Consider the following 24075-nt stretch of genomic DNA (forward strand, 5'->3'; position numbering starts at 1 on the left):
GTGGAAATGTATCTTTTTTTTAATCGACTTTTTATTGACTACTGAAGGACTTTATCATAAATATATACATAATATCAGCACAGAAATATCTTTGACAAATACATATGTTCAAGACGATTTCTACAGAATTTGTAAGCGGTTCCTAATTTGAGATCTGATGGAATTTATCTGGCACCCTGAAAGTCCCTTATTACCATCCAAGCTGCACTCACCAAAATCCTGGACCCTGGACTCCTTTTGCAGAAGGTAAATATACAAGAACAATAGATTTGGGGAGGGCCCTGTGTCTGAGGTTCCCAATCTGCCTGGATTGCCTGGAGCTGAGTCAGACACATGATCGCAGTCAGCTGATGAACCAGTCTCAGGACAAGCCAAGCTGTAATCACAGGAGGAGGAAGTTTGAAAGTTTTATTTTGTATTCCAAGTCCCATGAAGATGTCTGCTGTCCGGGTACATACCACTACCACCATGAACACACTCTGGGGGGTCATCGGTGGGCTCTTCGGCATTGGTGAGTGATGAGCAGATACCATACCCACAGTCAGAGGTTCTTTCATTCACTTTTATCCTCATTTCAATGAAGCTCTGATTAAAAAGTCACATAATGTGAAAACATTACTGAAATAATTAGGAGCTTTATCTGTCAAAGGCCAGAAACCTCACAAACTGGTGGCCATAGATTTATGTCTGCTGCCATGGTAGGCAAAAAGAGACATCAAAATGACAGTTGATAATTTTCTTCTTTGGACTGCTTGGTCTGAAATGTAGGGCACTAATTAGAAATGTTTTTACACAAGATTTGTGTGTGTGTGTGTGTATATATATATATATATATATATATATATATATATATATATATATTACAGGGTGATTGAAATGTAACTCCCTATTTTAAACTATTTATACATTTTTTATTTGAAGTTTACTTTTTTCTCAATTCTTTAATGTATGTTCCTTAATCTATGACAATTAAATATGCAATACCATGAATGCCGAAAGGTATCTCGCTATGCTGCAAGATGAAATCTGGCCAGTTGTCAATACCTGGGAGAATATTGAAGACTTGATTTTTATGCAAGTTGGTGCTCCTCCACATTTTGCTATTATTGCTCGTGAATGACTGAACATTTTCCTGGGAGATGGTTGGGTCGACGTGGTTCGCATGAGTGGCCGGGCAGGAGCCCTGATTTAACACCCTGCAACTTTTTTTTCTTTGGGGTTGGTTGAAGGAACAAGTTTACTCTACGAAACCAAAGACTTTAGAAGAACTTGAAGGGCGACTATGAGAAGATATTTCTGCTATCCCACAAGAGTTTCTGCGAAGATCAGTGCACATATCGAATTTTAAGTAAAATGTTATGTGTATTCTTCTCATATTTATTTTTTGTAAAAATGATTAAATTATAAGATTTTTAAAATAAGGCGTTACTTTTCAATCACCCAGTATGTGTGTGTGTAATAAAAAAAAAAAAATATATATATATATATATTTAAAAAAATATATATAATTTGCATTTAATTAGGGAAGTGTGTGAATCCTGGGGGAAAATTGGTCTGAATTGAGTGAACACTTTTATAACTAGACCCCTTATTGTGCACTTGAAAATACCACTCCTTGCCACAGCACCTGTATTTTATACATTCTCTTTTCTATAATCACTTAAAAGCTATTAATTGATGGCTGTCATTAAAAAAACTCATATGCATAATTTGGCTGTTGAATATTTAGTAGCATTTTTACTGCAATTGCTTTGCTTAAGCTAATGTGATTGCTTAAAAAAACAAAAATAACTAAACACAAAATATTATATTGATGGGCCATGCGATGACTGCATTTTTGAACTGAACACAAGTTAAACATTAATGCTGTTGATTTATAATAATAATAAAAAAACAAACTTTTGTTTGAAAAGAGTGCATTTATAACTTAGCCCATCAAGTAATGGTGGTGGCGTTGCTGTTATAGATAACTGATGGGCTAAGCTATGACCACAATGGGTTTTTTTGTTTTTTTTTCACTGAACACATGTTTAAAAAAACTAAATTATTATTTGATGGGCCCTGATTATGAATTTATGGAATATGTTATGGTTGCATTTTTTTTCACTGAGCCCAGTTAGAAAATATAATTTTATTATTATTACAAGCTTTGACTGCATCTTTCACTCAACAAGGTAAACAAAAAAGATTATTACTATTATTAGACCAGGGTTTGCATTCTTCACTAGACAGTTAATAACAATTATAATTTTTTTAATTGTGGTCAAGGAAAAAACTGCAGTTATTACTTAGCCTATTAGGATGTTGTTGTTATAACTGATGGGCTAAGCTATGACTGCATTTCTTTATTCCACTTAAATACAAGATAAAAGGTGTTTTGTTTTTTTTTTTTGTTTGTTTTTTTTGGGAGGGGGGGGTTATGGTGTGTAGTTTTTTTGTTTTTCTTTTTTTTTTTTTTTTTTTTTTTTTTTTTGAGACACTTTTTGTGTGACAGAATTTTTCAGCATAATATAATCTTAACAGCATGCAAAACTTTGTTTTATGTATAGCGGAAAAAGATTAGATCCTTTCTCAGGTAATTATTGCTATCCTTGTCCCTGTTGTGGAGAATTCCAGTTCAAGTGCCGGGTCTCACTAGCATAGATGAGGTGAGGGAAATCTCCCCTCATTCTTTCCCCCCCCCCCCCCTTTCTTTTTTTTTTTTTTTTCCAGCACAGACAGCAGAAAAAAAGACAGATGCTCCAATTCTAACTATTCTTCACTTTCTTCAATTCTACATTGGCTAACGTTTGGGCTTTCAGACTTTAATAAATCAAAGATAATTTCTTTTAGTTGCCATCACCTATAAAATACCTAATTGTAATACATAACCCTTGAGTCTTTCTCACATCTAATATAAGTGACATAAAGGTAGGTGAGGCGGAGTTTATCTCAACTTGTCCAAAGTGAAAAGAAAAATGTCTGCAGGAAGTCATGAAAAAGCTGCCATGGAAAATACTGGTAATAAATAGGCATTTAGGTGTCCTTTTATCATGCAGTGGTAAATGACCGCTGCTCAGTTCTCTGGCATTCTCAGAGGAGACAGTTCTTCTCTGAATGCCTTTTTATGAAGCGGTGTAGATCACTAATCCAAATGAGCAGAGAAGTGATCTACAAACGCTCTGAACGCTAGAAAACAGCTGCTGTTATTGCAATCTTGCGAGATTACAGTAAGAGATCAGTCAAACACCGTTTACTAAGAAGCGGTAAATTACCGTTGCTTTGTTTGCGGTTCCCCCGATTCTCCACCTCTGGGCTGGATAATCTGGAGGGAGAACACAGATCGCTAGTGAAGGGCTGACATGGCTCCTTCATACACTGGCCATCTGTGTTCTCCCTCCAGATTATCCAGCCCAGAGGTGGAGAATGTTCTCTGCTGATCATCTCTGTTTCCTAAACCAGTAATGATCTAAGATCAGCAACAATCCTCAGGATCGCCGCTGATCTTTTTCATAAAAGGACACGTTAGTGGCACTTGAAATAAGTAAACGCACTGGAAGGGAGAGTTGTTAAAAAGGGTTTGATAACCTAGTTTGGAAATGTTGCATCCAAAGTGTAGTGCTGTTGTGGTTAGTTTGTTGTTTTGTTTTTTTTTACAAGTCCAACTCTGGCTGAAATGTTTTGCTGGTTTCTGGAGAGCAGAGAGGTTCACTTGAATTACCTCAATTTTCTTTATTTGCATCCAGAACCGGCAATGGAATCAGGTGATTCAGCTTTGTTACATGTCGCAGTTGCTAGGCTTTACCTGGAATTTTCCCTGGTTTGGGATCTTCTGCCCTATTGGTTGGCCAGGCTGGGATAGGATGACAGGTGCGTCAATCATCCCAGCAAATGCTGAATTTGTGCGCAGAGCCTTTTATATACACCTAGGTGTACATTATCAAGGAGATTGCAAACAGATGAGAATCTTGTATTGGAGAAGATACTGGATTCTAATATTTTATAGGTAACGTTTATCCAGGGAGTACCTTGTGTATTTCACCTGCATAAGATTGATCATGTACTTTTCGTGGTGTAATTTGTTGCCCTGTACACCGCCTATAGAAGTGTAAATCTTCACATTCTGGCATCAACCATTTCTGTTTTGTATTCAAACATGTGGCATGGGAGAATGTCACCAGCACACCGAGGATCAACAATATGGGTCCAAAAGTTTTAATGAACAATCACATAGATTGTAAGCTCCATGAGCAGGGCCCTCCTATTCCTTCTGTACTGAAATGTATTGTAATTGTACTGTCTCCTTTGTATTGTAAAGCGCTGTGCAAACTGTGGGCGCTATATAAATCCTGTATAATAATAATAATAGTTACAGCAAGCTAACGTTTCAGAGTCTCGCAGGACCCCTTCATCAGGCTCATGCCTGATGAAAGGGTCCTGCGAGACTCCGAAATGTTGCCTTGCTGTAACTATGTAATCGTTCATTAACTTTTGGACCCATATTGGTGATCCTCGGTGTTCTGGTGACATTCTCCCTTGCTGATTCTATTCAGTTCCAGCCGATGATCGCTGCAGCACCAACTTATACACACAGCCATTTTTAACGCAGGAACGTGTGCGTTTGGATTGTACACAAACATATGGCATTGCACAGGTTAATACATTCTCTGTCTGTAGTGTGAGAACTGACACTTCCTGTGAAGAAACTACATATCCCACAATCCCTGGGCCTCTCAGTGCTCCTGCAGGTGAGAGCTACACAGTAATTAGATGTGATATAGACACAAGCAGGCAGAACATTCACAGCCACACACAGAATTCATGGATGTAACTGCAAGATGTTTATTACATTTACACTCCAACAACTGTGACACGCAGCAGATGTCAACCCATGCATTGGACATTGTGTGACCCAGGGCAAGCGGTTGTCTTGTCACTTTGGTGAACAGGGACAGGCTAGCTGTAGCAAACCATGTACGTAGGAGACAGCAAGGTGCCTACAGAGGGAAAGTCCAGAATACCCAGACTGCACATGTGTAGAATGAGACACCTCAAGGATATCCAATCTCAAGAATAAAAATGTGCTGTACTGCAGTTGACCAGATCTTAGATGTAGTGGCTTCATTATATATATATATATTTTTTTTTTCTTAAGCTAAGACTATTTTCCATAAATGTAGTTTATGTTTGCTCAGTGCTTTACACTATAACGGGAGACAATACAGCAACAATACAGTTCAATACAAGAGGGATAGGAGGGCTCTGCTCCTCGCAGCTTACAATCTAGGAGGGAGGGGCTAGTGGTATAAAAGGTAGTCATTGTGGGGGATGGACTGGTAGGAGGAGTAGAAGATTCCATTATTAGCTGAAAGCAGGATAGGCTCCGCTGAAGAGAGAGGTTTTCAGAGATCGTCTAAAAGTGAGCAGAGTAGGCGATAGTCTGATAAATTTGGGTAGAAAGTTCCAGAGGATGGGGGAAGCTCTGGAGATGAGCATGGGAGGAGGAGACAAGGGAACTATAGAGCAGGAGGTCGTGGAAAGAGTGGAGAGGACGGTTTGGGTGATATTTGGAGACAAGATTGGTGATGTAATTTGGGGCAGAGTTATAAATGGCTTTATATGTTATTAATGTTTTCAATTTTATCCGTTGGGCAATGGGAAGGGATTGGCAGAGAGGGGTGGCAGATATGGAACAGTTAGTAAGGTGGATGAGTCTGGCAGCAGCATTCGTTATCGATTGAAGAGGGGATAGCCTGCGATGAGGTCGGCCAATGAGGAGGGAGTTACAATAGTCAAGGCGAGAGATAACCAGGGAGTGAATAAGTTGCTTAGTGGTTTCCGAGGTTAGGAACGGGCGTATCTTGGAGATGTTGTGGAGGTGAAGTTTACAAGATTTGGACAGTGATTGGATTTGGGACTGAAAGGACAGATGGGAGTCTAGGATTACACCTAGTACCCTAGCATGATGGGAGGGACTGATGGTTGTGTTATTGATCTTGATGGAGAAGTCAGGGGGAGGGGGCACGGACTGGGGGGAATACTAAGAGCTCAGTTTTGGAAAGCTTGAGTTTGAGGAAGTGGAGTGACATCCATGCTGATATGTCACTTAGTAGGTTCGTAATGCGATTTGGAGACTGAAGGGGTGAGGTGAGGGGTAGAAAGATAGATTTGTGTGTCATCAGCATAGAGATGGGAGTTTATCAAGTGACCAAGGGAGGAGGTGTAGATGGAGAAGAGTAGGGGGTCCAAGGACGGAACCTTGAGGGACCCCTACAGAAAGAGGGAGTGAAGAGGAGGCGGCAGAGTTATAGGTAATGCTGAAGGAGCACTGCGAAAGGTACGAGGAGAACCAGGAGACAGCAGAGTCTTGGAGGCCAAGAGAGTGGAGTTTTATGAGGAGGAGGGGATGGTCAACTGTATCAAAAGCCTCAGAGAGGTCAAGTAGTAAGAGTATGGAGTAGTGGCCATTGGTTTTAGCAGTTAGAAGATCATTAGTGAGTTTTAGTAGAGCAGTTTCAGTGGAGTGTAGTGAGCGAAAGCCAGACTGTAAAGGGTCAGGAAGGTTGTTGTCAGTGAGGTAGGAGCTCAGGCGATTGTAGACTACGCGTTCTAAGAGTTTAGAGGTAAATGGCAGCAGGGAGATGGGTCTTAAGTTGTTCAGGTTGGTGGGGTCCAGGGAGGGCCTTTTAAGTATGGGAGTGATGTGTGCATGCTTTAGAGGGGAAGGCACCGTTAGAGAGGGAGAGATTGAAGATGTGAGGGAGCATAGGATGGAAGAAGAAGTTGACCGTAGTAGTTGTGAGGGGACAGGATCCAGGGGGCAGGTGGTGAGGCAGGCTCCTGAGAAAACCTTAGTGACCTCTTCGGTAGTAGCAAAGTCAAAAGGGGAAAGTGTTGAGGGAGGTTTAGTATAAGGTATGGTAAGTGGGATGGATGTCTGTGCAGTGGCGATGCCCCTACGAATTGCATCAATCTTGTTTTTGAAATAATTTGCAATCTCGTGAGCAGTGAGTGAGGTACTGGGTGGAGGTGGAGAAAGTAGAGAAGAGATGACTAGGACTGGATGACAAGCTATTGATGAGAGTGACAAAGGTAGGCTTGTTTGGCAGCATAGAAGGAGGAAGCGTATGTGAAAATAGCAGATTTATATAAGGTGAATACTTGGTGAGATTTGGTTTTACGCCACAATTGCTCCAGCACACGATTATGTCGTTTAAGATTTCTGGTGTCGTCAGTCTGCCAAGGTTGTAACGGTCGGGGCCTGATACTTCGTGTTGTTAGAGGAGCAAGTGAGTCTAATGCGGATGAAAGCGAACTGTTGTAGACAGCAGTGGCCAGGTCAGGGCAGGACAGGGGAGAGATTCTGTCATAGAGTTGGTCAGTTGCAGAGTGGAAAGAAGCAGGGTTCAAGTTGTGAAGGTAATTGTTTGCTGCTTGGAGGGATAGGTGTCTGAAGATGAGGACACTGTGACGGTGATGAGATTGTGATCAGAAAGAAGAAAGGGGGTGTTTGTGAGGTTGTAGGGAGTGCAAAGATGGGAGAAAAAAAGGTCTAATGTATTCCCATCAGAGTGAGTGGAGGACTGTATACACTGCGCTAATGCAAAAGATGAGGTTAGGTTGAAGAGTTGGGATGTAGCCGGGTTGTTGACATTGTTGACATTAATGGGGATGTTAAAATCTCGGAGAATGATAGTGGGTAGTTCAGAGCAGAGAAAGTAGGGTAGCCAGGTGGAGAAATAATCAAGAAAGCGCGACACCGGTCCAGGAGGCCGATAGATCACTCAGAGAAATGGGAGAAAACAGACAGATGCAGTGAGTCTCGAAAGAAGAGAAGGATAGAGAGGGAGGGTTAGGGAGGACTTGAAAGATGCTCAGTGGGGATAGAAGCAAACCAACTCCACCACCTTTCCTACCACTGGGTCTGGGTGAGTGGGTCCAGAGAAGGCCTCCATAGGAAAGTGCTGCAGGAGAAGAAGAATCTGCTGCTTGAAGCCAGGTTTCTGTAATTGCTAGTAGGTTAAGGGAGTGGGAGACAAAAAAAAAAGGTGATGGACAGAGGTGAGCTTATTACAGACAAAGCGGGCATTCCAGAGCGCACATGAAAAAGGGAGGGTGGTTTTTGGGAGCACGGGGACCGATATTAAATTGAGGGGATTGTGGCTATTCCTTGAAGAAAGAGGATGCCTGGTGTGGGGGTGAGATACTGGAGGACCAGGGTTTGGGGAGATATCCCCAGAGGTTAGGAGAAGAAGGGTGAGGAAAGTAACATGGGAGTGGGATGTACACGAGTGCACATGCCTTCCAGTCCTGGTGTTTGGGACAGCAGGTGAGTAAAGTATCAGAGGTGATGAGTGCAGTAGTAGGGAGATGGTAGCAGTGAGGGTGAGATGTATAAGTTTTGGGGTGGAGCAGAGGGGTAAAGAAGTGAGATTTTGGGAATGCAGAATAGTAATCTGAAAAGGAGGAGTGGAGGGGACATGTTACAAAGGTACACTGAGTGGGACTTAGACTTGTAGGTGATGTTTCCCAGGGTGTTTGCTTGCAGTCTATCCAGTGCGCAGTAGAGTTTCGTCTTGTACCTTCCTGATGCTTGAGTTACCCTGCTTTAGGTAAACTGCTGTGTTCAACTGCATCTTCACACTCCAGCAAAGCATAGACTCCTGCATAGTCACAGATGGAGTGCAGTTTTTGTTGAAGTTACAGTTTAGAGTGAAGAGAGCAGATAAGAGCAGCAATTTACCTGTGGAAAAGCAAAGAAGCCATGATTAGGGTGCTGTGTTCAATTGCATATTGACATGCAGATTAACATGTAGGAAGTGTCAGTTCTTCCTGGAGGTGCCTTGTGCTTGAAATGTCTACGTCTGGGGGTGGGGGCATGGCGCGTGTGTTATTTTCACAATAATGCTGGCTGGGTGGTTTGAATTGATTTGTTGCTTTTTTTTTTTTTTTTTTTTTTTTCTTTTTTTCCATGCAGCATGTTTGGTTGGTAGCCAGCTGACGACAACCAGCATGGTGACCACAACCAGCATGGTGACCACAACCAGCATGGTGACCACAACCACCGCTGATTTGAACTGCAGCTCCATCAATACCACTGAATGCACGCTGTGCCCTGCTGGTACCTACCCTGATAATGGTAAGTGCACATATCACTGGGGTTGTTTTTAACTGCATTGTGTCTAAGTGTGGGGGAATATCTGGTCAATTATGTTTGGCAAAGACTGACCTACTGATTCTGGGTTACCAGCAGATGTTTTTACCGCTGCAACCACTTTTTTGGAGTACACACAATGGACGGCACAGGTGGGTACATGAGATCTCGCTGTACTACATCAGGTTCATAGACGTCTGGCAGACACACAACACCTTGTTACCTGGCCTCAGCCACTCGCGGGTCTCTGACTTGCAAAAGGATCAGTCCAGCTACATTTTAGTTACAAGTGGAGCATGCCGGACTGGGTCACCTCTGACTTCTCGTATATATTGGATACTTCAGCAGCAATATCTCCCCGCTGCATCCTTTAGGCACCATTCGCACAGGCGTTTTGCCACACTGCAATTTCCAGTGGTGGGACTCTACATGTGTGTGATCATGCAAATAGGGACACATAACTGCAGCCACCAACATTGCAGAGCACAGGCTCGGCAGCCGCTGCTATATGTACATAGCTGACAATCCCACTCCGGTTCCTGCCTCTGGGATTCGCAGCATGGCAAAACACCTGTGCAGATGGTACCATCTAATGAAAATCAATGTGAAAATCCAATGGAAGAAGTGGGACCCCCCAACAACGTAGGGCATGGGAGAAGCATGAACTGAAAATGCTGGTGTCTGCAGTACAATGAATCCCCTGCTGTTGGTCTGCACAATTGCGGTCCTGAGCTCATTTCCCATCAGGTACACTACATGGAGTGTGTATGTTGTTGATGTATGCACTGGTTTCCTCCCACAATCCTGATTTCGAGGGACTGTTCTTGATTTGGAACAAAGTCCCTCTGTGCCTCATTCTTCCTCATTTGTCCCTCATTTTGGTCTGATCCATATAGTTGTATATCAAATCCACTTTTCATCTTTCAAAAAGTGTTTCCCAGTGCTAAACCTTTCGTCCAATTTCTAAATGACTACATTCATAAATGTCAAAAGCCAGTATAAAGGAATAGTATTGGGGAAAGAAACACTTGTGGATTTAACTAATCATTTTTTCTTATATAAATCTCCTTTATGGAGTGTGGTAGAGGTGTGTCCTATGCCTATATAGTTTCCCTAAAAGGTGTCCCTCATTCCCATCTCACAAAGTTGGGAGGTATGCAGCCCTACAAGGCTGACTGAGGCACTTTCAGGAGCAGAAATTGATGTGAATAGTATTTTATCCTCAGATATGATCTACAGAAATGTAATCAGAAATATTTGCATTTGTTTGTTCACATTCTTCAGTTTAAAGTATAACAAAAAAATAATTATTAAAAAAATATATATATTTATTATTATTTTATTTATTTATTTTCTCTCCTCTGTAAAGTTTTTATTGCTATCTGTGAGGGAGATTCACCTTCTCTGTCTACTGTTATCTGAAAGGCAAAGAAGCACATTTTGGGGTTGTCGCCAGGAATAGTGGGGAAATCTTGCAATGGGGACACTAGTTCTGGTGTTAACCAAAGTGAGAATCCCTGGTTATGTGACAGGAAGTGGAGGAAAATCTCTCCAATGGGACACAGATGGATACAAAAAATTAGACCGTGGTTATAATCCTCCCTTACTCTATCCAAAATGCCAAAAAAAAGTGCTTTTATTTCCACATTATTGGACTGGTTAGGAAGTCTTGTCTAAGACCTTTTATACATACAAACTCCAGGTTGTATAAGAGCAGTGTGTACTGTAAGTATTTTTTAAAAAGTGTTTTCAAAGCTTTTTTTATTTTTTTAATTGAAACCTTTAAAGCATCCTTCTCCAGCTCCAGTTTGGGGAAGATAACAAAGTGTTGACAGTCACTACAAACAAGCTAACTGGCTCAGTAAGCTTCAGCATTACTCAACTCCTTCCAGCTGTGGCCCTTTAGGTAATTAATGCTAGAAGGTGAAGGCTGTTTCCCTGAACACTGCATTTGCCTTACAGTGTTCACATGATCCGTCCCTTCTGGCTTTCAGTCAGAGTCCAAGAGTTGTTTGTGACAGTTCAGTCAGTGTGCTTGCTCTCAGCACGGATCTAGGACCCCCATAGATGCATGAGAAGAGGTGCAACATGGTGTCATGACAGTAAAGACACAGTCCATATGCAAATAGCTTGGAACAGTTTAGTTCAAAGGCGGAGATGCAGCGGAAAGAGATGCACCAACAGTGTCTGTTTCAGAGGGTGAAGTGGGCAGAGATAAAGCTTGTTGAAACCCTGATGCTTGCATAAAATGTCAGCACTCCATTAAAGGGTAATTCTGCCTTTTTTTTTTTTTTGAAGCATAAAAAAGGTGTAACAAAGAATTCCTACTTCTGTTCCCTCTGCACTTATCTGCATATGCTGAGAATCCTCCATCGCCCATGTCTGCCAGTGTACTGATCCACCCACCTGTCATTTCTGTACACCCCCCTTTCATAATGTGGGCAATGCCTCATGACCATTGGTTAGCGTAAACCATGTGACCACACTTACCATCTGGAGTCTTTTCATATTTCTCGGACAAATGAAGACTGTCATTAGTCAGCACTGCCGCATGACCACTGTGACCAATGTTTGCAAGCCATTTCTCGTACTATGCTGCCAAACTGCTTCAACAAGCTGCTGAAGACAGCAAGTACTTTGTAAAAAGCTTGCTGTACAAATTTACTTTTATAGAAATATATACAAGACCTTAACCCCTTCACGCCTAAGGGTAAAACAAATCTAAAGGCCTAAGCACAATTCTGCACCGTTGACATGTGATAGCAAAACCGTACATATCATCACAACTACTTTGCACATCCAGGTGGATTATACCTTGATTTTTTTCAGGACAAATTGGGCTTTCATTTGGTGGTAAATGGTAATGGATATCTCCTGATTTTTTTTTTATTATCAAAGGAAAACTGGCCAAAAATAGTAAAAAAAATCCTTTTTTTTTTATTTAGCTATGTGTTTCTTGTTATGACCATAACCTACCACCAAAGAGCAACCCAAAATAAATTCTCCAGCTCTTGACGATCGCAGCGATACCATATATGTGTATGTTATTTGTTGTTTGTACCCGTAGTACAGCCCAGAAACCATAGTGCGCATTTTGTTTTTGTCTTTTTTTTAATTTTTTTTACCTAAAACACACTAACACTAACTGACACTGACATAAACACTAACTGACACCAAATTTTTTTTAGACCTTGACCTTTGACCCTGACCTTTGACCTTGACCCTGACCTAAACACTAACCCTGGCACTGAACTAGATCAAACCTTGATCTAGGTATTTTTTTTAATTTTTTCTTTTATTTTTTTAATATTTATTTATTTATCTTTTTTTTTTTTTTTTACAAACTTTTTTTTTCTTCTCTCTGACAGGAGTTCGAGAGATACAATGTATCTCTCTTCTCCATTCATAGAGAGAGAGAGAAAAAAAACAAGGGGGCCGGGCTGCACAGTGACTGATCACTGTGATAGCCAATCAGAGGCTATCACAGCGATCATGTGACCCGGGACCGGGAGTCCTGGGTCCCGATCGTTAGAACGGGACCTGGTGCTCTCAGTGACACCGCGGTCTCGGTGCTGGGAGCGCGCTGAGGGGCGCGCTCCCAACACAAAGACAGGTACGCAAATATGCGGCCCCACGGAAAAAAGCCCAGGTCCGTGAGGCCGCATATTTGTGTTACGTCGGCGTCAAGGGGTTAAAGGCTCCAGTTTTTTTTTTGTTTTTGTTTTTAGCTTCATGCATTCTGTGCATAAAGGTAAAACCCCTTTTGTGTGCAGCAGCTCCCCCAGCCCACCCTAACACTTACCTGAGCCTCATCCCGATCCAGTGATGTCCACTAGAGCCTCAGATCTCTGGGGACTCTCACTTCTGATTGGCTGAAGTGGCAGCAGGAGCCATTGGCTCCTGCTGCTGTCAATCACAGCCAATGAACCAATATGGAGAGGGTGGGGTCAAGCCACGGTTCTGTTTGTGAATGGCTACGCAGAGCTGTGGCTCAGAAGCATGCCTGCTTGGGTGACCTCATAACAAACTGCTTGCTGTGGGGGCACCCGACAGGTGGGACGCACCAGGAGTGCTGGCCGGGGACCCAAGGAGAGGAGATTCCCAGCTGCTCTGTGCAAAACCACTGCCCACAGCAGGTAAGTATGACATGTTTGCTATTTAAAAAAATAGAAAAAAAGACTTTAGTATAACTTTAAGTAGAACTATAGGCAAAACTTTATTTTTTTCATTTTGGATAAAGTAAGAGAGAGAGTTATAACCCCTTTCAGTTTTATTTTTTCCAGCTATGTCCCAATTGGGGAGACTTACCTTCACTTCCTGTCCCTTAGCCACAACAGTAAGTGAGGGGAAATCCCTGCAAATTAAGTAAATCCCTTAAGGGCCCCCAGGTCACCAGAACTAGTGTCCCCTTTGGAAGATTTCCCTTCCCCTTTACCTTCACTTTTACTGATAATGGTAAAGAGGACAAATGGAGAGGGTGAATCTCTCTCATAGGGGCACAGACCACAATAAAAGCCTAATAGATGTTCTAATCCCTATCCACAGTTAAAAGAAAAAGTGTTTCCTTTTAGTTATACTTTAAACAAAAATCTATTACTTTGCCTATTCCTAACAAAGTGACCGGTTCTCTTAGTAGGCCACCTTCCCCTGATACCGAACTTTGACAAACTCCCCCGCCAATTTTGTTAAATCTGTTGGAGCCCTCAAAAAAGCTGAGAATGAGGGAGCATGTGATCTTCAGCACCATCTCCCAGAAAGCGGTGATCTTCAGCACCATCTCCCAGAAAGCGGTGATCTTCAGCACCATCTCCCAGAAAGCGGTGATCTTCAGCACCATCTCCCAGAAAGCGGTGATCTTCACCACCGTGATCTACCCTGAGTGGCCAATAACTAGGCCTCAACATTGTCGCTGGGGGTCATTAACCCTTAGTAAGTTCTGACACCAAACTTGCACACACAGATTTGAACCGGGGTTCTGACAAGTCAACTCTGAGTTGTAGAATTGCCCTGATGGTGTAAATCATAGAGCTTTAGTTTGAGAAATTATCACTTTGACTTGATTAGGACACAATCCCTTTAAACAATGTGTCATAGATTATTGAAAGCCTCTCTGAAGCTTCCTAGTGAATTGCAATCAGTGAGTATCAGTGCGCAGTGAGTGTAGCGGAGGGCGGCCGCGGAGTTTCTCGAGTAGGAGTTATTGTGGAAGAGGCAGCTTGTCATAATTCAGTTATTTAATCCTCTTCTGTCATATGAGTTTAAATTGGGTGCGTGAGTCAGCTGCATAGCTATTTCTGTTCAGATGACAGAATGGATCCATGCACAGTCATTTAGAGGCAAACAGGAGTTGAAGATTGTCCCATTTACTCGTAGATTTGATGGTTATGCTTTCTATTAAAAATACACAAACTTTGTTAACCTGTGTGTGGGTGTTGTTTGTGAATCCCTTAATCCCTTTTTTGTTATAGGTCAGCAGAATCCCTCTGGGATCTTATGTCCCTCTGCTTATCGAGCTGGCCATATGTGTATCTAACGTCAGCTGATTCAGCAAGAATTTGTTCTACTGGTGACCCTGTTGGTACACACCAGCTCGACAAAAGTCAATTTTTCATATTTTTGTCAAAGAAGCCAGACAAAAAGTTGGCAGCCAAATGGCCTCTGTATATAAGCAGATGCAAACACCAATTGGTTATTCTGACAGCCGCAGGTGCCAGCTGTCTGAATACAATAACCGGCACTGGAGATTCATTCATCCAAGCTGTTTAGCACGGATGGGAGAATCAAGTGATTTCTCTCATTTAGCATGTGGGGCTAAACTAGAGAAATCTTAAGGGCGTTTTATAAACCACCTACCTGTACCTGCATAATTTTTTTGTTCTGTATGCACAGCCTATAGTAGAGTAAATCTTCACATTCCAGTATCAGTAGTTTCTGTTTGTGTTCAGGTATTAGGTATTTGGCATGACACTGTTGGTTAATGTAAAACCTCTCTGTAGTGTGAGAACTGACACTTTCTGTAAAAAACTATATATCCCAACCACAGCACCACCTGCCTGGAGTTTGCATGTTCTCCTTGTGCCTCTGTGGGTTTCCTCTGGGTACTCCGGTTTCCTTCCATACTCCAAAGACATGCTGGTAGGTTAATTGGCTCCTGTCTAAATTGTCCCTAGTATGTGTATGTATGACTGTGAGTTAGGGACCTTAGATTGTACACCCCTTGAGGGTTAGGGACTGATGTGAATGTACAATATATTTGTGTAAAGCGCTGCGTAAATTGACAGCGCTATAGAAGTACCTCAAATAAATATATTCCATAATCCCTAGGTTTCAGGCTAGTGCTCTACAGGTGAGAGCTAATTAGTAATTAGATCTGACAGAGACGCAAGCTGGCAGGAGAATGAAGGGAAGAGTTGTTTCATCACACAACTCACGGATTGATCTCTGTGACCTGGAAAAAGTTCCCTATCCCTTTTCGTGATTAGAAACAAGCTAGGTGAATGAATACATGGACATAGAAAAATTGATCAGCCATGACACTACAAACTGCAGCCACAACATGGAAACTCATCAACATAAAGTAAGGCAATCAAACAGAGGGAATATAACTACACCCAGTTAAAACATTTGAAAATGTACAAGGCCTGTAATGTGTATGGGCAGCTTTATTAGTACTGCTCCGTTCTTTGTAAATAACCTGAGAAAATCTATCAAAGTGAGAGGGATCCCCTCATTAGGAGTGGAAAGAGATGGGAACATAGAAGCCAATATCTAAGAACTAGCGTTCTACTCGGATGTAAGTAGCTGGGAGGCAATTTACCGTCTAGCTTGTTCCCTGTAAGTCATGAGGAATAAAATCTTTATGGCAGATTTAATAAAGTGGCAAGAGCAGTATTTACAGGAAACCAATAATTGTTTCAAAGAATAGCAATGTTATTAGTGAGGATGAAAAAGTCCAATCTATCTCCAGTGCTTCACCACGTCCATAGTCCTCTTATTTCACAGGGAAGAGACTGAGTGCTTTTAATTGTATATCGTTATCAGAACTTTGTACCAGTTGTGGTCCAGCCTTCCTAAACCTTTTTCAACATAGAGGAACCCTTAAACTTTCAGATCTCAGGGAACCTCTGCTTAAAATTATTTATCTACTGTTCATGGGACATGAATAATAAGTTGTGGATAGAGGAATGAATAACAGAATAAGGAATGAAACAAATATACTTGGTGTATTTGAAACCCGGGGCAATATGACAAAATTATTTTCAATAATAATAATGAACTGAACAAATAATGGCCAGAATAGCCAGTGGCCCATTTCATTGATGATCATTGACTAAGGGCCCCATTACACTTGTGTTTGGAATGCCCCTTACATTGGTCGTCAGTGGGAAAAGATCAATGGTAACTTATCTGAGAGGCAGAAATTGCTCAAGGAACCCTAGTTCAGAAGGGCTATAAATGTTTAAATCTAAATTCATAAACTAGGACTGTTCTTAATTTTTGGAATAATCTAGTAATTCATTTCATCATGACCCATTCAAGTGAATGAGGTCGCTCTAAAAGTGCCCTGCAGTGCAGTACAGCAAAACAGGGGTAAAGCAGGCAGCATTGTGTTGCTTTCTCTCCACCTGCTTTAACCCCTTGGACCCCACAAGCATGCAGCTGCAGAGTGGCCCCATTTGACAGGGTCGCGATTGGCAGGCAGTAGCACCCACTAAAAGCAACAGGGTGTTTAATTCCTGCTGCAGCAGGTGCATACCTTTTTGACTAATGCCTCAGCAGATAAGGGGTATTAGGAATTGGGGCAGGTAAAACTGCAACTTAACTACAGGGTTTTACCACCCCCATTTTTAACGTGTTAACAAGCCCGAAGGGTATCGCTGCTGAATGCAACTAAGGGCTCACTCACAAGTGCAGCAGACACTGCTGCTCCCCTGAAAAGCAATCTGAGTATGTTGCTACCTTACCACCTGATTTTTAAGCCAAGATTGGTGTGCAATGCACATGATTGGGGCAATTAGAGGTTTAAATCCGGTGCGAGGTGGCACCACAGTGCCCGGCGATCTTTGACTTCTCAACCATGTTCTCTTGAAGTTTGCCTACCCATGTCCTACATGATATTCCACCATAGACTTCTTTGGAGTTCTTTTATGTGCAGTTATGAACCTACTCCTTTATGAGTCTTGGGCTCACCAAGAATATTGAAGTTGTTTCTTTACCGCCCTATAACCTCTGCATGTTTTACCCCTCCTATATCTTGTATTCGTTGACTATTTTGTGTTGGACTGCATTCATAGCTGACGTGAGCCGCAGGTTGGACACCCCTGGTTTAGAACATCCTCTGTGTGCTTTTGAGTCCATTTAACATTCTGCCATTTCACTCAGCTCTGATGAAGGGGGGCGATTGTGTGGCCCCCCAAAATGCATTCTTTGCCCTGCTTGTTTTACCCAGTTGAGCAATAAAGACTTTGGACTTCTAAGAATTTTTCATTTTGGTATTCTTTGACCTATTAAACTTGGATTTCTCACCTTGAGTGAATGTCCTCTCCTGGGGGATCCCCGTCTCTGTGGTGAGCTGGTGAATATAGGCCGATTGAGCTCAAGTAATGACATTTTGATAACCTGGGAAAACCCATGTCCAGCTCCCCATATTACTATCCTGTGTCAGAGGTATAGGATGGTGTAATACAACAAAAAGGAAAAATTCCCAGCTCTAACTAGCCAACCAGCCTGGAAACAAACCGAATTAACCTGTCTAACAGTATGCGTTAAAAACAGGGGTTTAGTTGGCACACATTTGCAAATGCATGCGTAAGGTCCATCTGCCCTTGGTCTATCCATTTAAATACATGTGCCTCTACTATGGGGGCTCTCAATCTAAGGTCCCTAACTCACAGTCATACATACACATACTAGGGCCAAAATTTGTAGCGTTAGTTTATTACAGAATATTGGGGTGCCATGACGTGGCTCTGTGGCTTACATATGTATTTGCAATTGTATGCTAACCAAACCCCTGTTTTTATTGCATACTGTTAGACAGGTTAATTCGGTTTGTTTGCAGGCCGGTTGGCAAGCAGAGCTGGGAATTTTTTCCTATTTGTTGTTTGACATGCGTCACCCTTCCATGTGCTCCTTGCTGTGAAGGCAAGTTATAGACTGGGGTAGTGAACATTTTTTTTTTGTATAGGCTGGTGTAATAGTTTGAGGAAATGTTTGATGTTTTTTTTTTTGTTTTTTTTTTGCACACAGTTGGCATCAACCCAGTGCCCCAGTCTACTTTTAGTGTTCTTGGAGACACTGTGTATTGTATCTAAAGTAGTGTGTGTATGTATATGTGATTTTTATATATATATATATATATATATATATATATATATATATATATATATATATATATATATATATATATATATATATAATATTTTTTTTTTTGTTTTTTTTTTAAATAAATACATTTGTCTATATCCTTATTATTTTCCTTTTTTTTTTTTTTTTTTTTTTTTTTTAACTACAGGTACAGAATTTTGTCTGTGCTGTCCTGTTGGTGCCTGTGTAAACTCTTCATATTGCTTACCTTGCCTGCCTGGATATTACCAGCCAAACAATGGTCAAAATGACTGCCTGCCATGCCCACAGGGCTTTTATACCAAGTAAGTAGTACAAACAATTGACATTTAACTTTTACTGCTGCACTTCAAGGTCCCATTCACACTAGCCCACAGTCCAAAACACTGCTGCCTGCAAATGAGGGCGGTGTGGTATGTGTTTTATCGCATCACACTGTTTGGTTTTTTTTTTTGTTTTTTTTTTGTTTTGTTTTTTTCCCTCTATGAAGTGAACAAGGTGACACTTCATGTCACTGCACAGCATGGTGATCTACTCTTGCAGTGCGACGACATGCAGTGGGATATTATATAAACATGTTGCATATTACCAAACAGCTCTGGAACGCAGTGAGACTCTGGGATTATTTACTAATACTGGAGAGTACAAAATCTGGTGCAGCTCTGCATAGAAACCAATCAGCTTCCAGGTTTTATTGGCAAAGCTTAACTGAACAAGCTGAAGTTAGAAGCTGATTGGCTATCATGCACATCTGCACCAGATTATGAGTGCTCCAGTTTTAGTAAATTTCCCCCACTGTGTTCTGGAGTGAACGTGACAAGGAAAAACCTTGCTTGTATGATGGTATAGCACCCTATGTGTACAGTGTAGGAAAATGTACTTGGGCTCCTCAGTAGGCAGTGAAGCCAGGGATAATTTTTTTAGGGTTAGTTTAGCAGAGCTCCAAGGACTGAGTCTCTGTTGCCTCCCCCCTGGCTTCTGGAACTGCTGGAGGGTTTTAGAACTCAGGGGGCGGAGGGACAGATATAAGCCCTGGATATTTATGGAGTCTCCTCCAATCCCTGGGTAGGGGCAGCCCAGAAGGTGGAGAGACAGGCCATAAATATTCTGGAACCTGGCCATGTGGGAGCAAGAGTCCATGGCCCAGTTCCCTGGAGGGGACACCTATACTGGGGAGCTCTGTCCCTGGGTAGAAGGAAAGAGCCGGAGATAGAGAAGCAGCGGAAGCCTCACACCCTTCCAGCCTCAGTCAGGCTTAGCTGAAGCCATCCTGGGAGCCACTGGGATCTGTCCAGCAGCAGGCCTGTTCTGAAGTCACATGTACTTCAGGATTCACCAAAGGGATTGAGTAGCTTCAACCATCACACCCCAGAGCCTGTTAGAGCAGAAGCTGCTGGCTGCAATACCCAGCTTGCTTACTGACGAGGGACAGCTTAGAGCCACGTAAAGCCACTACAGCTACCCTACACCTCTTGCTTAAGGAATCTAAGGAGCAGCCAGGTGCCTTGGCATTTTGCTACAGAAAGGCAGCACCTGCATTGTGTTTGCAATTCTTCATTATCGGTTGAGCTGATCTGGTTATCTTACAGAAGAACAGCCTAGTGATTTCAACTACAGTTCCGGGCATCCCATACCTTCCCTTCCTTATCCAAGTTTATCCCCTAATAATCCAAAGAACCAAACAAAGCACCCTGGACTGGCTTTTGACTGAGTGAATGATGGAAAATTCCTGTTGTCTGGCTGTGCAAGTAATGGGGACTCAAAAATCCAGCCGCCCTTTTGAGGGTAAGCGCTACAATGGCACTCTGAAGTGGAAGTTCTGATTTATACTCACCGCCCCCCCCCTACATTCCCGCCCCCTTCTTTTGTTTTCCCTTTCTGGAGGGGGGAGCAGATACCTGGTTTTGATAGGTACCCGCCCCCACTTGTCACCTCGGAAAACCACCAGAAGTTCTTGCCCCCCCGCAACCTTTCGGGACACGTCACGGGTCTCAGAAGGCTGCGGGACCATTCACAAAGTGCAGCACGGATCACACATGCCCGGTGAAGCCACATGGAATCACAGCCAGGGGCCCACCGTAAACTTGCCAGGACCTGAAGACCAGAGAAGCAGTTCAGGTTAACAGGGAGCTGAAACTCTGAACAGGTTAGTGTCCTTTTATTAAGGCCTCATGCACACTGGGCCGTTTTTAAAACTGCTGTTTTGGGCATTGTTTTTTTTTTTTTTTTGGCTATAGCCTGTAAACTCCCCAGTATGTTATCCAATGGGTTGAAAATGCTAATGCGAAAATACTATTAAAAAAAAAAAAAGTTTTAATGTGACATGCTACAGCTAGTGCTACTGGCGTTTTTTTTTTTTTTTTTAAACCCTGAACTGCTTTTAAAGCAAAACGACTTGTAATTTACCATAGGATATGAAAGTGTATAGTAAGGAACAAAATTTAGTGTTTTGTTTGTTTTTGCCTAAGCAGTTGTTGAGCAACACTGAGTTTTAACTTTAAAGTGACTCTGGGCTCAGATTATGTACACCAAAGTGTTTACATATTCTAAAGAAGCAGTAAAAATCTCTGTAGCTATAGGCATTGTGGAGAAATTCATCTAAGTTCACAACAGAGACACATAAATCGCATCTTTTTTCAGAATCTTGGCAGCCCGCTATGTAAATACAGAGCAGATTGTTGTAAGCAGTCAGGCTCTACAATTGTGTCTCAGACAGTTCTTGTTGTGTTTTCTTTTTTTTTTTTCTTAGAATTTATGCAGCTAGAGTGGTCACTGATGGCTAAATCTCTTGCTTGTTTAGGGATATGTAAAAAGTGTGTGTGTATATATGTATGTGTATGTATATGTGTGTGTGTGTATATGTATGTATGTATGTATGTGTATATATGTATATATATATATATATATATATATATATATATATATATATATATATATATATATATATATATATATATATATATATAATGTGTGTGTATATATAGATAGATATAGGGGTGGACTGACGACTCATGGGGGCCCCCGGGCAATAGGGGATCATGGGGCCCCTGTGTCCTTGCCCAAACTCAAAAAAGCCTATGAAAAAGGTACCAGGGGCATCTCATGGGGCCCACTACTGACCTCGGGCAGTGCCAGAGTTTCCGTGTGTGTGTGTTTTATATAAATATGTATAATATATTCGTCTTTTACAAGCTTGAAAAGACTAGATAAATGTGGATGAAAAAGCTGACAATAGTGTTTTTGTGCATTAGAAGCATTAGCGTTTTTACAGTACATGAAGGAAAAAAGAAACTCGAAAAAAGCTGACAGGAATTTTCTTAGTGTTTTTTGCTCTTTTTTTTGCCGGGAAAACGCTCCCAAAAACTCTACAAAAACTATTATTATTTTTTTATGCTCCTAAATGCTGAAGCTTCTAGGAGCTTAAAAAAATGCTAGTGTGCATGGAGCCTGAGATTTCGCAGATGGAGAAATTGCTACCTTTTTGTTAGCAAGTCAGTTTCACCAAAATCCCTCCATTCATATTGATGTAAATCTTATTAACAAGAAAACCTGTTAAAGATTTTTAGAATGCTTTAGTAACAAGTTCAGATGTCGGTAATTCTCATGCAGGCTTCTGAGCATCTCCTAACAGGAACAAGAACTGCAACTAACTTTTAGAGTTTATAGAAAGTATTCTAGATTGTAAACGGTGACATCTACAGGCCGGATTAATCAACACCACATATCTGCTCGCCTTTTAACAAGCTTATTATGTCTGCAATACACTAAATATGGAAGTACTGTAATAGTATTTTTTTGCTATTTATCCTGTAGCACTTCAAAAAGTGAAGTTTGCCAATCATGTCAGCCAGGATCTTATTCTAATGCAAGTGCATCCACGTTGTGTACATCGTGTGAAGAAGGTATGGTCATGTATTTATATGATGGTACGCTATAACCTACAGGTTAGAGCCCCGCCCTGACAGTGCAAACAATTAAGTTTTTTTTTTTTTTTTATTAGCCCGTGATCCGCTTTCAGGTAAAAGTGATCAGGTGGCTCTAGAGCCCCTGATCGCTTTTAACCTCTTCATGCTGATCTCTCAATTATGTGACTGCCGTGACAGCCAATCATGGCAGTCACATGACCCTAAACCCTTCCCCGCCTCCCAGCGTCAGAAACCCTTTAAAGGGCCGGGAGTCGCTGACGTGACAGGGTTAAGAGTCTCTGTAGGTGCAGTCCACCACTGGCTCTTGGGGTTTCCCAGGCTCCCATTGCTTTGGGAAGCTCAGGACTGTGGTGAAATCGGAGGAGACGAATGAATTCAGCGATAGATATTCAAGCACAATCTGCTTGATTAGCTGCTGTGGAGGGCAGGGGAGACATTGAAGGTGTAATAGACCCCCTGATGTCTCCATAAAGAGCACCTATCGCCTGCCCATGCTATCATGTGGGGGGAGGGGTTAAAAAAAATGGTTTGCTGTAATTGATTAAAAAGTGTTAGCTGGAGTCAAGTCCATCTAAATTTGCTACTGCAGCTAACACAAATCTGATTGATAATTCTGCTCCATTAGGTAGCTCTGTTGCTCCTCCATGAGTGGAAACACTTTAATACAGGAAGTGTGTTATTAGCAGGATCACCAGGTTAAAGTAAGGACGAGTGGAAAGCCTTAAAAACAAAAGCAAAACAAAACTAATGCAGCCACCACATTCAGGATTGATAAGCTACAATATTACATTATTACATTTACATCAGATTTTTTGGGAGATCTCCATTTTTAACCCCTTCACGCCGAGCGGCCGCGTATTTGCGTACCATTTGTAAGCAAACATGCTGAGAGTGCTCACTCTGCACGCTCCCAGCACATGTGTCGGTGTCCTACGGAAAGGTCTCAATCTCTTTTTGCGATCAGGACCTTTTCCGATCATGTGACAGCCTATCACGTCGGTCACATCACCCTAAACCTCTCCCGGCGTCAGAAACCCCTTAAAGGGCCGGGAGGCACCGGCGCAAAGGGGTTAAAGCGAGTATTGTCGCCAAGTTGAAACATTGCAGGTAACAGCACAGCAAAGGTATTTTAAATGCTTATGTACAGCAATTTTCCTTTCTATTCATATTATCTTATTCATTTGCAATACAGTGTTGAAATATTTGACTACTTTAGGGACAGTCAATTCCCTAAAACAGCCCCTACTTCTTTGCATTTCAAAGCCCTCTATTTTTCTGAGAGTGTCCAGTTATTCTCTGTGCTGGTCTAGCTACTGATTTTTCCCTTTACACCCCTACATGTCCTTTTTTTTTTATGTAGCTTCCGGGGGAGCAGTGAAGGGGAATACTATAGAGTGACAGCTCTGGGGTTGCTGACATCACATCCAAGATGGCAGCACCTAGCAGTAGTCTCAGGGCTTTTAGATATTTACACAAGGGAGGCTTTTACAGGTAAATAACATACATCTAAAATATTAGATGCACATATCTTTTGGGAAGAGATTTATTGAAATGAATTGGCTGGTGACAGGGTCTCTTTAAGGGGCCTACAGACATTACCCATTACCAATGTTGTATGATCCAGTGTTGTGTGATCCGGTGTTGTGTGATCCAGTGTTGTGTTGTATGGTC

General features: G+C 41.9%; 1 protein-coding gene across 2 annotated transcripts in view; it reads left to right on the forward strand.

Annotated features, from left to right (window-relative positions):
• The first annotated feature begins 365 nt into the window (after positions 1-365).
• Positions 366-24075, forward strand: part of LOC149450133 (uncharacterized) — a 35321-nt gene continuing 11611 nt past the window's right edge. For both annotated transcript variants that reach the window (XM_089692262.1, XM_089692261.1), the window contains exons 1-4: positions 366-511; positions 8957-9118; positions 18648-18783; positions 22292-22380. In XM_089692262.1, the coding sequence (XP_089548388.1) occupies positions 430-511; positions 8957-9118; positions 18648-18783; positions 22292-22380 (469 nt within the window). In that variant the 5' untranslated portion in view covers positions 366-429. The remainder of the gene's footprint in view (positions 512-8956; positions 9119-18647; positions 18784-22291; positions 22381-24075) is intronic.

The sequence above is a fragment of the Staurois parvus genome, unplaced genomic scaffold (assembly GCF_062004578.1).
Source record: "Staurois parvus isolate SC_StPar_1 unplaced genomic scaffold, SC_StPar_1.0 ptg000581l, whole genome shotgun sequence".
NCBI lineage: Eukaryota > Metazoa > Chordata > Amphibia > Anura > Ranidae > Staurois > Staurois parvus.